This window comes from Balaenoptera ricei, chromosome 5 (genome assembly GCF_028023285.1).
Source record: "Balaenoptera ricei isolate mBalRic1 chromosome 5, mBalRic1.hap2, whole genome shotgun sequence".
NCBI classification, from domain to species: Eukaryota; Metazoa; Chordata; class Mammalia; order Artiodactyla; family Balaenopteridae; genus Balaenoptera; species Balaenoptera ricei.
This window is the reverse complement of record NC_082643.1, coordinates 66858989-66873774: the sequence shown is the minus strand read 5'-3', so window position 1 is coordinate 66873774 and position 14786 is coordinate 66858989. Positions and strand designations below refer to the sequence as shown.

The 14786-nt window shown below is 36.0% G+C and overlaps 1 protein-coding gene across 1 annotated transcript in view; it reads left to right on the top strand.

Moving 5' to 3' along the window:
* Positions 1-14786, top strand: part of CEP135 (centrosomal protein 135) — a 75234-nt gene that overhangs the window by 26504 nt on the left and 33944 nt on the right. The window contains exons 10-14 of the mRNA XM_059924088.1: positions 1153-1291; positions 3992-4215; positions 8383-8535; positions 9437-9589; positions 14257-14334. Coding sequence (XP_059780071.1) covers positions 1153-1291; positions 3992-4215; positions 8383-8535; positions 9437-9589; positions 14257-14334 — 747 coding nt within the window. The remainder of the gene's footprint in view (positions 1-1152; positions 1292-3991; positions 4216-8382; positions 8536-9436; positions 9590-14256; positions 14335-14786) is intronic.

The window sequence follows — 14786 nt, the reverse complement described above, 5'->3', positions numbered from 1 at the left end:
AGTTGCGGAGAGCGGGGGCTACTCTTTGTTGCGGTGCGCAGGCTTCTCACCGTGGTGTTCTCTTGTTGCAGAGCACAGGCTCTAGGCACACGGGCTCAGTAGTTGTGGCACGTGGGCTTCAGTAGTTGTGGCTCGCGGGCTCTAGAGCGCAGGCTCAGTAGTTGTGGCGCACGGGCTTAGTTGCTCAGTGGCATGTGGGATCTTCCCAGACCAGGGCTTGAACCCGTGTCCCCTGCATTGGCAGGCGGATTCTCAACCACTGTGCCACCAGGGAAGTCCCTCAGCTCAATATTGAATAATTGAATTAGCTAAACCTGCTAAATGTTGTCTACTCTTGAGTTTAATAGATATTTTTAAATTCTCCAGTGAGGTCAATAAATGTAAAGTAGATGTTTTGATGATGTTTTCACTACAGTGTAAGCTCCATGAGGACAGGGATTTTTGCTGTTTGTTCACTGCTCTTTGTATGCACACTGTATACAGTTATATGTGATTCATAATGCTTGTCTCAGAACTCTGACCAAGTTTCAGTATTGTTGCCTGACAGCAAGATCTTGCTGTACTTTCTGACCTTCTTATTTTTTCCATTGGTACCACATTTTATGTATTTTTAAGGTAAATACTAATGATATTATTAGCTAACACTTATTAAGTACTTGCCATGTGCCGGACACTGTACAGAGTGCTTCACATTCATAGACTCATCCATTCATAGATGACTCCTCAGTGTCCAGGTACTGGTCTTATCCTCATTGCGCAGATGAGGCTGAGAGAGAAACCTTTGTACTTACATATACCTATGGTAGTCTTACAGCACTGTCTTCTGCTTTCCTTTAAACATAAAAAAAGCTTAAAAATTTTTTATTGCACAAGTACATATTCATTTTTTAAAAAGACAATATGCTAAACAAATTAAAAGAAAATAAAATCCAATAGTTCTACTACTTTAGAAGGAGCACTGTTGAATTTGGGTTTTATTGTTGCTTTTAGCCACAGTTGATAATTAACTTTCATTGAAACCATATATATTTGACTGACTAAAAGTGTGTATGTGAATTACTCTTAAATAAATGTGCTTACAAATATCTATTTTAAGTGCTATAATATTTATAAAGTTGCTAGAAATCTTAATTATAGTGTTAAAATTTTCAGGAATTAAACTTATGTCATAAAGAAAAGGAGAGACTGAGTGATGAACTCCTTATAAAATCAGACCTGGAAACTGTTGTTCATCAGCTTGAACAAGAAAAGCAAAGACTTAACAAAAAAATTGAAAGTTTTGCAGTTACAGGTAAAATATAAAATGTTGATAACTTAAAAAGTGATTGTAATTTCCTCTTAATGTATTATTTTTAGTAGTAGATGATCTTTCATTCATTCATTCAATAAATATTTGTTGAGTGCTTGCTGTGTATCAGAAACCAGAGTAGGCACTGAGATACAGTAGAAAACCTCTCTGCCTCAAGGACCTTACAGGGGCCTTTTACATTCTGACTAGTTGGTACAGGGAACCACGGTTGAATATTTTTTAATGTATATATATCCTTCTTTGAGGCATGCAATAATAGAATTAATTAAGACTACGTGGAAGACCATTCTGAAATAGTGGAAAATTGAAGTATAGAATCTTTTTAAGTAAATGCAGTTTTATCATCTTAAAGTACACACACACACACTTGAAATAGGCTTTCTGCCAGGTACCCCATCCTAAATGAGTTGGTTTAAGGAACTTGTAAGAATTCATTCATTTGTTCATTCATTCATTTGACAAGTGTTTATGAACCGATTTTGGTGCCATGGTACATAATGGTAAACAAGATACACAAGGCCCCTGCTCTTGTGGCGGCTTTAATCTAGTTAGGGAGACAAACTAGTAGCACATAAGTGAAGAAGTTAGTTTTAGGTGATGAGGGTTTTCCAATACAGTGGGAGGGTATGCTAGAGATCGACTGATCCAAGGGCTTAGTGACAGGACACCAGCCATATGAAGATCTGGGGCAATTTTCCAGGCAGAGGGGATGGCAAGTGTGGAAGCCCGGTGCCATCAAACTCCATGTAGTGAAAGAAAGCCAGTGTGCTATTTTAAGAAGAAGCTATATCCTAGGCTCTTCAGCATTCGTGTGGATTATCTGTCTGACCTTCTCTACTTACCAGCTGCATGACTTGAGCATGTTACTTAACATTGCTTCAGTTTCCATATCTATGTGGTTAATGATGGCACCTAACCCAAAAGGTTGTTGTGAGGATTAAATGGGTTAATATATTATTAAAGTGCTTAGACCTACATATAAAAGTTTGCAATTTACTTCCTTTCATGCTAGCTCTATCCTGCCATTTCAGTGTAATTTTTCAGATACCTGAAACTCCCTCGTTTCTTTGTGTTTTGAATACATCCCCCTGCCCAAAACCTAGCCATGGATCAACCAAAACACTTACACACGAGCAGCTAAGCACTCCTTGCGTGTGCACCCGACAGTATCGATGGCACCGTAAATTATATATGACCCCAAACCACAGCACCCACCCCCTCAGTGATGTATGGAACTCTTACTCTATATTTCTTACTGCTTAGTTGTCCAGTCTCTGCAGGGAACATTTTCAAATATTTTTCATTCTCAGTAAACCCATTCTAAGAGGATGATCTTAACCTTTGGTTTCCCCTAAGAAAATGGAAGCCGTCAGGGAGGGATTCCGTCGGTTTCCTGTCCCCAGGTCTTGAACCTGTCCGTCTTTATCTTCCCTCCTGTTACATGTACCTCTTATGAAAGGCCACTGCCTCCATCTGTTCTCTCTGATCCCATTTTCTCTAATTTTAAAACGCTTTCATATTAATTATCTCCTTTCCTAACTTTAGCCTTTGTACTGTTTTTTCCCATTGGTATTCAAACGTGCTTACCCTTCTCCCATTCTAAAAGCAAAAATTGTACCCATTCCTATCCAGCCACTCTTTCCTTCTCATCATAGCTTTAACATCTTAAAAAGTCATCTATACTTTTCTGCTTGATCACCAACTACCCTTTAGCACCTCAGTCCACTCCAGTTGGCTCTGTCCTCACATCACCAATAAAACAGCTCTTGTTAGGGTCACCACTCACCTCCATTATGGTAAATGCAGTGGACACTTTCCATTCATCAATTTATTTGACTTAGCATTTAACACATTTGCCTGTTCCTTCCACTCTCATACTTTCTTACCTCTCTGGTCACTCCTCAGAATGAATTCCCCTATTCATCCTCCAGATTGCATTGCATGGTGTTCTTTTGTAGCTCTTGTCCTACTACAACTAGAATAATTATTTGACCTTGGCTATGTTTTTCATACTTGTATCCTTAGCTCATGCTGGGCATATAGTAAATACTCAATAATTATCTGTGGAATGAATGAAAGAAAAGCTGGAAAGTGAATCAGAAAATGTGTTGAAAATCATTTCATGCTTTAGAGTTGTAAAGAATATCAGTTAAATTGAACTATATGAAATTGCCAGTATTAGGCTACTTTTGACTCCTGAAAAGGTGATTTCTATGGTAAAAGTTAATAATTGTGTTTATTTGAAGAAAGACTAGTTGTTTTGACCTCTTTGTGTATATACTATATTAAATTCAAGCTTAATGTTAAAATTGCCCACATTATGATCAGTTGTTTACAGGTAAATTTTCTTTTAGTGCATTTTCAGGTCATCATAATGTACCATGTGGTGATTTACTGCTTCAGTACTACTGTGTAGTACTAAATAGTACCTATCCTTGTATATGACAAAAGCAGAGGACTTTGACTTATTGGATTTTATTTAAACTTTTAATTTTTGCTTTTGTTTTTTTTCTCTTTTCCTTTCAGCATTTACCTCTTTGATATCTGGCAGTTATAGGTGATATACGAAATAGCTAATGATTTTTAGTAACCTACATTGTAAAAGTTATTGATATAATTTATTTGGCTGATTATACATTTTATATGCAACATTGTTTTAATATTTTATACTTTAATTTGCAGAAAAAGAACTTACTTTGGAAGTTGAGAGGATGAGGCTAGAACATGGAATAAAACGACGAGACAAGTCACCTTCTCGTTTAGATACATTTCTGAAAGGTATAGAAGATGAACGAGATTTTTATAAGAAAGAGCTAGAAAGACTCCAGCATTTAATACAGCGAAGATCTTGCTCTCGAAGTCATTCTACATGTGAAAAAATTCCAGTATTTAAGACACTAGAAAAGGTAATATCTCTTTATGAGAGTAATTGATAAGGCAAGAAAGTATCTTTATGAGCAAACTTTTATGGTTTATTATTGTATTAAATGTAACGTTATTCTACTTGCTTTTAAGAAGTCTTTCTTAATTTTGATTTTTGTTTTCCTCCATGACCTGTACTTTAGGAACACTGAATTAATTAGGAAAACTACTTAAGAACAAAGCAAAGCATACTGACTCCTGGAAATTAAGGAAAGATTGAATAGCTCATTATATATATGGGAGGAGTGCGGGGGCATCTGAGCTTCCAGAAACTGGAACCAGGAACTCGTGCTATTGGACATTTCCACTCTTTCTATCCTTTACTTTCTGTATCAGATGCATTTTGTCTCTTGAAACAGAGTGGCTTTGTTTATATGGCTTCATGCCATTCCCAGCCTTGGACCAGTCAGAAAGCCAGGCCACATTGTACAGACCAGTCATCTTCCATGATAACTATGCAACAGGGGAAGGTACAAAATGTCAGTGAGTGCTGGACAGATCATCCCATTTGTCCACTACAATCACATTTACAACTCGGTGGTCTAAAGACATATATTACTTAAAGTTAACCATGATGTATAAGAGATTAAAAGCATGTATCTCTATTTTAGGTCTTAATTATTTTCAACGTTTTATTAATATCATTTGGGTTCTTTAGATTTTTCTTTATTTTAAGCTTTGGAACTATAGGAGTCCTGGAGGCTTATGTGACCCTAACGTTGTCTACACACTAGATAAAATTAGGGGAAGTTGGGAGTAAAATCATTAAAACTCAGAACATTTGATTTCAGACTTGGCTCTATTAACCAATTATGTCATCTTTTTCCTGAAGATCTCTGTCCATTGTCAAATGGTTTTGAGTCATTTTCTGATTAGACTGTTTTTTAACCTCATTGGCTAGTGGCTGAATTTGATTTACAAAGTTTAGTTTAAACACTATGCTATGTTATCTGTTACAAGCACAATGAACTAGTGGAAAATACAGTGTAAGTTAATTTATGTGTACTGAGTTGTCTTTCAAGCTCCATATATACCTAGGGATCAGGAAAAAATCACTGAATTGATCACCTTCATTGTGTCAGACAATCTTCTACAAGATGGTTGATGAGTTTAATCAAGTATTTATTAAATAGAACTGAGTAGATAAGTACCTCAACGCTTTTAAATGTTTGATTTGTTTGCTTGGTGTGAATTCATAATTGAAAGATAAATTGAGATATATTGGTAAGGTACTGGTGAAATTAGGAAAGACTTTCCCCCCCTTCAACTTATTTACTTCTTGAAATGTTCTAATGTTACCTGACATAGATAAAGAATTTACTTTCTAAAGTTTAGAAAGTTGGGACATTGATAGCATTTTAAAGTCCCAGTAATAAATTTCAGGCATGGTAAGGAATAATGGGTGATGTACATGAGTGAAATGGATGGAGTATAAGACAGTTGTGAGTGCTGGGAACTAGAGTAAATTCCCACCTAAAATTTGGTATTTTAAACGTGTTTAGAAACACTTGTTGGCAGACAACAAAGACCTCTCTAAAGCTGAATTAGGGACAGGCTGTGAGTTTTCAACCCCTGCTTTATGGCAAATTGTTAGGCAGAGTTTCTTGGGATTGCAGCAACTCAGAAAAATATTGACATTTTTAATATCAATGATTTTTGTCAACAGTACACCCATTGATTCTCTGTTGTCTGTGTAGGGACAGCACTGTCCTCTTTCACCTTGTACTCACTAGGGTTCCAAATGTGAGTTTTGAGTATAGTGTAGCGGAAAGTGCTTTGGAGTTGGAAACCTGATAGAAGTTTCAACTCTGCACACTGGCTTTATGACCTTAGACAAGTTACCTAACTTCACGTTTCCTCATTTGCAAAGTGAGGAAAGTAACTACAGCCTCTTGTGAAGGTTACATGAGATAATTTGTAGAAGGGTTCAACATAACACCTAGTTCCTAGTAAATGTTTCATTTCCTTATTATTTGCTGGTTCAAAGCACATCAGGTCTAGGTAGAAAATTAGGTTCGGTTCAGTAGACATATACTGAGAATGTACTATGAATGAGACACCCAGAATATGAGATAAAGAAGACCTATTTCCTATCCTCACAGTCTTTAGCATTGTGTGTGCACGCGCGTGTGTGTGTGTGTGTTAGGAACAGTGGAGTGGTAAAAGGGAATTATTAACACAAATATAAATACCTACATACAAGATATATTTGGAAAAGTAGGGAATTCATTCATTTTACTGGGTACCGTGCTAGGTGCTGAAGATGTGGTAAGACCAGATACCTACTGTGTCCCTGATAGAGCTTACATTTTAGTGGCAAAGACACATTAAACACCCAATCATGTAAATAACTTTATAATCTCATGTATAGTAAGTGTTAATGAGGAAAGAATACAGGAAAGATTCAGAATGCTATGAGAGTACATTGAGGGAGATCTGAATTAGGTTGAAGAATCTTGAAGGACTCCTTAGAGAAAGTGACGTTTAAGCTGAGACCTAGACAGTAATGAAAATAGACTGTCAAATCCTTATTCATTGAGCTCTCCTTTTCTAAAACATAGGCAGCCCATCTCCTTTTTATAAGATATTTTTATTTAGATACTGTTAAGTTACAGATTTTCTTTTATCGTTATTTAAATCTTGATTAAGTCCTCACCCTAATTGCTTTTGTCCTATAATACATCTTGTCCTTTAAGGTGTCCAGATAGCTAATCTCATCCATTATGCCTTGATTTTGCTTGTTTAACCAAGAGGATAACTTATTTCCAAGTGGCAGGTGAAGGGAACTTCACAGATATCTACCATTTACCAAGTCTACATTGGTCATGGTATGTGCACAGTAGATATTGAATAACATAGATCAGGATGCTTCCCAGTGTACCAAATTATCAGATTATCACTATCTGGAGCTTCTGCATTTAGTACTTGAACATTAATATACCACAGATCCCAAGTCTACATTTACCATATTTATTTTCTACAATAGCTATGAAGATAGTGGATTTTTTGAATTGTACTGGAATAATAGGCATAATCTTGTTTTAGAAATGTTGGAAGTAGTTGCTTATTCAGTGAACGTCCCTAATGTACACCGTCTGGTAGAAATATTTATATTGGGACTTTCCTGGTGGTCCAGTGGTAAAGAATCGGCCTTCCAGTGCAGGGGACGTGGGTTCGATCCCTGGTCGGGGAACTAAGATCCCACATGCCGCAGGGCAACTAAGCCTGCGCGCGCCACAACTACTGAGCTCGCCCGCCTCAACTAGAGAGCCCACGTGCCGCAAACTACAGAGCCCACGCTCCCTGGAGCCTGCACGCCACAACTTCAGAAGAGAAAACCCACACTCCACAACTGTAGAGAATCCCGCGTGCCGCAGCAAAGGGCCTGCGTGCCGCAACTAAGACCCGACGCAGCCAAAAATAAATAAAATAAATAAATAAATAATAAAATAAATCTTTAAAAAAGCAATATATTTATCTGATTGCAAAAATAGACCTCACATAGGTTTGAAGCTGGGATAGTTGGGGGTTGGTGTGCTAGGGAAATTGATCTTAGATTTAGTCACAGAAGACACTGAGGAATGTGCGAGGCTGTACAGTTACTTGTACTGGATGAGCAGCTATACACATACCCTCTTAATTCCTCCCCTGGAGTGGGTTATAAACTAGGGATTCCCAACAATCAGTATGAATCAGAATCACCTGGAGGGCTTGATGAACCAGTTACTGGGCCCTGTCCCCAAAGTTTCTGATTGAGTAGGTCTGGGGTGGGTCCCAAAACTTGCATGCCTAACAAGTTCCCAGATGCTACATGCTTCTGGTCTGGGGATTATACTTTAGTTACCACCAGTATAAACAACTCAGGGAGAATGACAGTTGAAACATCTCATAGAATCTGATCAAGTAGTATCAGTGGCAACTGGGTCCCTTGCTGGGAACTTGAAGGCCAGAAAATTTGCCCCAGTACTGCCAGCACTCTCTCTCCTTCTCTCCTTATAGATTAAATGTTGTGTTCCTTAATTACATTAAAGAAGTTGTGTTCTTTTTGTCTGTTAGCATCTTTCAGTCAGTCTCATCATCAGCATCCTTGTGGCAACCAAATGGTGATAATTATAACAAATGATAACTTCTGTTTTTGAATTATGTTTCAGGGTGATTACAACTCAGAAATTCATCTGATCACAAGAGAAAGAGATGAACTTCAGCATATGCTAGAAAGATTTGAAAAACATATGGAGGATATACAGTCCAATGTTAAATTATTGACAGCAGAAAGAGATAAACTAAGTGTCTTATATAATGAAGTAAGATATTGATTATAATTAAGCCAAAAGATTATATAGCACCAGTTAACTGTAATGGTACCAGTATATATCCTTTAAATTACTGTAATATATGGACCTTAGTGATTCTCCTTCACAGTTAGAATTAATAAGTAATAGTTTCTGCTATCATCCTGTTCCCAAAGCAGAGATTTCTATTGCTTTTTTATATTTATTCTTCCTCTTTTCTAGCTTATCTACGGGTCAGGTCAGTTAGGGATAATTCCCTATTTCTAAAACTACTGAATGAGTCTCAGCCTGACTCTGAACCAAGTGTATCCTTGGGATTCAGACATGTTGGGATATGTCTATGAAACAGTGGGTAGCACTCACTAATTGGATATTAAGGACTTAGCCTCTAGGGATAGGGAGGGGAGATTCAGTACAGTTTGGGCTAATTATAAAGCCTCAGTTGTCAGAGGGCAAGGTGAGTCTGAGCAAAGCATGGTGTTTATCACCAAAATTTGTTCCCATACCAATCACCCATGAAATCCTTTTGCTATTTTGGAGGGAGAGAAGGACATACAGGTTAAGAGGCCAAGTTGAAAAAGCCGTTTTCACTTCTGGTGCTTTTTTGGGATTCTGCAGTACAAATTGATCCACTTCTGGGCTTTTCCCACTGTTGGCTTAGATTTCTGCTTTCTTGGGACTGCTTAGTTAATTACTAGTTGTCCATCTGCTGTTTGGTTTCCCAAATTTTGTGGCTGGCACTTCCCTCAATCTCCTTGTCCTTTGTTTTTATTATTACTATTATTACATTAATCCTTTTACTCTCATTTTGGTGGCATTTGGGAAGAGAGCAAAAGTAGCATATGTTTAGTTTGCCTTTTTTTAACTGGGAGCATATCCAATGTTTTTTAATTTATATCTTTAATACATTAAGGCACAGGAAGAATTATCTGCACTCAGACAAGAATCTACCCAAACCACAGTCTCCCATAATACTGTTAGTCTTATGGAAAAGGAAAAAGAACTTGCATTATCTGACTTAAGAAGGATTATGGCAGAAAAAGAAGCTTTAAAAGAAAAATTAAAAGTACGTATTGACTTAATTGACTTATTTTTAAAAGATAATTTATTGAGAAAAGGGGAGGTCTTTTTATGTTTTCCTGTGACATGACTATTTTGAATCTAGATCAGGGGTTGGCAAACAATGGCACATGAGCCAAATCCAGAATGCTGTGTTTTTGTATGGCCCGTGTGCTAAGAATGGTTTTTACATTTTAAAATCATTGAAAAAATATCAAAAGAAAAATATTTCGTGACACATGAAAATTATGAAACTCAGATTTCATTGTTGATAATACTCATTAATTGGAATCCTCATTGGAATACTCATTCGTTTATGTGTTTTGTGTAGCTTTTTTTGTGCTGCAGTGGCAGAGTTGAGTAACTGCAACAAAAACTGTATGGTCCACAAAGCCTAAAATATTTATTATCTGGTTCTTTATAGAAAAGAACCAACCTCTGATCTCAATAGGAAGTCCTTCATGTGGAGGGGCATTATCTTTTTTGTAAAACAACTTAATTGAGATATTCACTTTACCATATAATTCACCCATTTAAAGTGTACAATTCTTTGGTTTTAGTATATTCACAACCTTGTTCAACCATCACCACAATCAATTTTAGAGCATTTTCATTACCTCAAAAAGAAACCCTGTACCCAATAGCAGCCACTCGTAATTTCCCCCAGCCTCCTCAGGCCTAGACAACCACTAATCTACTTTCTATCTCTAGATTTACCTACTCTGGACATTTCATATAAATTGAATCATTCAGTATGTGTTTCTTTATGTCTGGCTTCTGTAGCTTAGCATAATGTTTTCAAGGTTCATCCATTATGTAGTATGTATTAATACTTTATTCCTTTTTATTGTGGAATAATATTCCATTTTATGGATAGAAAATATTTTATTTATCATTGGGGTGGTTTCTACTTTTTGGCTGTTATGAATAATGGTGCTATGAACATTTGTATATAACTTTTTGTGTGGATATATGTTTTCATTTATCTTGAACATATACCTAGATTCATATGATAACTATAACTAACCATTTGAGCAACTGCCAAGCTGTTTTCCAAAGTGGCTTTACCATTTATATTCCCACCAACAGTGTTTACGAGTTCTAATTTCTCTACATCCTCACCAATACTTGTTATTATCTATCTTTTTTATTATCATCATGCTGGTGGGTGTGAAGTAGTATCCATTGTGGTTTTCATTTGCATTTCTCTGTTAGCTAATGTGCTTATTTTCAGTGCTTATTTGGCCACTTGTATATCTTCTTTAGTGTCTATTCAGATCCTTTACCCATTTTTAAATGGGGTTGTCTCATTATTATTGAATTGTAAGAATACTTTATATCAACATATTCTCAATACAATCCCCTTATCAGATATATGATTTGCAAATACTTTCCCCCATTCAGTGGGTTGTCTTTTCATTTTCTTAGTATTGTCCTTTGAAGCACAGATAGTTTTTAATTTTGATGAAGTCCAGTTTATCTATTTTTTCTTTTATTGCTTGTGCTTTTGGTATAATATCTAGCAGCAGTATTTTATATTTCATAATCTCCCCCAAAATTTTAATATACATAAAGCACTTAATACTGCTCAGTACATTATAAGAATTCAGTATTAACTATTACTGTCACTATTACGGAGTCCATAGTTTACTTCCAATAAATATTATTGAATTAATGCTTAGAAATTAGTTGCTAAGATTAAGAATAAAAACATTTAAGTATTATAAGGGTAGTCTTTATGTCATAAATTTTCAGTTAAAGTTTTACCCCTACAAAATACTTTTAATTGGGATCCTTTGGAATATTGCCTTCCAGAAAGTGCTTTTTAATAAAAATAATTGTTAAAATTACCAAATGGAAAACTTCTGTGCAATATGGCAACTTTTAGTACAAGCTACTGGTTTAGCCTTTTCCATATCATTGAAATGACTAAGGAATGTAAAAACAGGATTAAAAAAATGCACTTGTACCAAAAACTCAGAAAAAGTGACATTCATATTACCAGAATCTTTCTGGATTACAAGAGTCAGGATTTATGAGTTTACAATAGGTCTTTTACATAAAAACTGAACTAATCCTCTCAGTCTTTAAGTCTTCTCTAGTAGTTTCCTGTTGTTCCACTGTCTATCTACCCAGTTGTTGAACCCAGGCACTGAGTCCTCTTTCCCTGAAAGCTCCTATCTCTCATTTAATCACAAAGTCCTATTGATGCCACCTCTTAAATAATAGTTAACATTTATTAAGCCCTTTCCATGTGGGAAGCTCTGTTCTGAGTGCTTTTTACAAGAGCTATCTCAATAAATCTTTACAATTGCCTTTTCAATTGGGTAATGCTTACAGATGCGGTCTCTGAGTTACAGTGAGTTTAAATAATTTGCCCAACCAATAGACACATGAAGAGATGCTCAACATCACTAATCATCAGAGAAATGAAATTCAAAACCGCAACGAGATATCACCTTATACCTGTCAGAATGGCTATCGTCAAAAAAACCACAAATAGCGAATGTTGGCAAGGATGTCGAGAAAAGGGAACCCTTGTATACTGTTGGTGGGAATGTAAATTGGTGCAGCCACTGTGGAAAACAGTATGCAGGTTCCTCAGAAACCTAAAAATGCAACTTCTGTATGATCCAGCAATTCCGCTCCTGGGTATATATCTGAAGAAAATGAAAACACTAATTTGAAAAGATATGTTCATAGCAGCCTTATTTATAGTTGCCAAGATATGGACGCAACTTAAGTGTCCGTCAACAAATGAACGGATAAAGAAGATGTGTGGTGTGTGTGTGTGTGTGTGTGTGTATATATATATATACACACACACACACACACACACACACACACACACACACACAATGGAGTACCCACTCAGCCATATAAAAGAATTAAATTTTGGCATTTGCAACAACATGGGTGGACTTGGAGGGTATTATGCTTAGGTAAGTCAGAGGAAGACAAATACTGTATGTTATCACTTATATATAGAATCTAAATAAAACAAACTAGTGAATATAACAAAAAAGAATCAGACTCACAGATATAGAGAATAAACTAGTGGTTACCACTGGGGAGAGGGAAGGGGAGAGCAGCAAAATGGGGTAGGAGATTAAGAGGTACAAATGACTATGTATAAAATAAATAAGCTACAAGGATATATTGTACAGCACGGGGGATATAGCCAATATTTTATAAAAACTATAAATGAGGTATAATCTTTAAAAGTTGTGAATCACTATGTTGTACACCTAAGACATATAATATTGTGAGTCAACTGTACCTTAATAAAAAAAAACAGTAATAATAATTTGTCCAAGATCACCTGCTAATGAAGTCACAAAGAATCTGGCTCCTCAGCTCACATTGGTTTCTCTTCAGTCAGCCTACTTGTTTCTGTTCCCCTGCTACCATCCTATTCTGGCCATTATTCTCTCTCAACTGCACTAGTGTATTAGCGGCCTCTCAAATCTGTATTTCACACTGAAGTCAGAGTCATCTTTCAAAGATATAAATCCGATCACATCACTTCCTATTTAAAATCCATTAACTGTTTTCAGGGACTTCGATGATTGGCCCTTGCCTACTTCAAGGTCTAGCTTCTTTTCCCGAAGCTCATCCCCCCCATTCCTCACCCCTCAGTTTCTCAACGCCAGGCTTAATGGACTTTTTCTTGCCCCCACCTTTCTAGGAGAAAATCCTTCACCCCTTCCAGTCCCCTCACCTGGCTAATTCCTGTTCATCCTTTATAGCCAAGTTAAACATCATTTCCTCACAAAGGAAATGAACCCTAGATCCTAGACTCCCTTTCAATATGTCGCCATAAAGTTCCTTTTCCTAGCAGAATATTCATGATTTTATTTTAATATCTTGTTTAAGGTTTGTCTTTAATAGACTATAATGTCTATGACATCAGAGACTTTATCCATTTTACTGTATTCCTAATACCTTACTTGGTGCTGGGTATATAGTATGTACTCAATACCGGTTGAATGATTTAATAAACAAAAAAATGCATACAGCACAGTGACCTTTTCAGTGAAATATATAATCCAAACATCAGATGTCTTTACTTATTTTTAATGAATAACATGGATGGAAGTAAGAATTTGCACGAAAAATTCTCACAGAACACCAACATATCACTTGTCCTAGACTTAGCATCAGCAAAAGTTGGATAGGGTAATATAATCAAAAATAACAACACTCGTGTTTACACTGTTGACCAGCTCATTGTTGAAACTCTGATCTCTTGCATGGCCCTGTAGTATTCTGCTTCCTGTGTCTTTCTGATCCCATCTGTTCTTCCTTTATACTCTGTTCCTCTTACATCTCCTCTAATGAGGGCATTCTCCTGAGCTTACTTAACCTGCTGGGTTTTTCCCTGTATAGTTGTGCTAATGGATTGATCTGTATAAATCTTTATAAATGAACCCATACCAATCTGTGTATTCTGTTATAGTCATACATGGAGGTAAAGCATAAAAGATGAGAACCTCTTGTGTTTTTGTTTTCAACCAAAAGCATTGTTTTTGTAAAATTTCTAATGATTTTCTTTCTAAAACATTTCTGTTATAAAAATACATAAAATAGTACTATAGACTTGCATTGCTTACTTGGGTAATTTTGTTTTATTATTTGATGTGAATGAACATCTTCTATAAAATTCTCTTACAGCATCTCCATGAAATGAGTATTTTTGAAAAATCAGAATTAGAGAAAACTGTTGAACATTTGACATGTGTTAATCACCAGGTAATTTATCAAACTGAATTTGGGGTATATTTTGTTGTATGAATGACTATTTTAATTATAGTTTTAATGTACTGTATGTTTTTAAAATTACAAAATAATATGTTAGAGAAACTGTATAACAGTGACTAGGAGTATGTACTCTGAAGGTTGACTACTTGGATTCAAATCCATCCTTGTCACCTATTACCTGTAGGCAAGTTTCTTAAACTTTTCATCCCTTAATTTCTTTATTTGTAAGATAGAAATGGTGCTAATACTTACTTCTTAGAGTTTTTGTGAAAATTAAATGAGTTAATACATATCAAGAACTTAGTATAGTTACTGGCATATCGTAAGCACTCAGTAAGTGTTAGCTGTGATTATTGTTGTTTTGCTCTTGTTTAAAAAATCATGTAATACAGACTTAGAGTAAAAAGTGAAAATCATTTTCATTCCTTATTGCTCTCACTAGA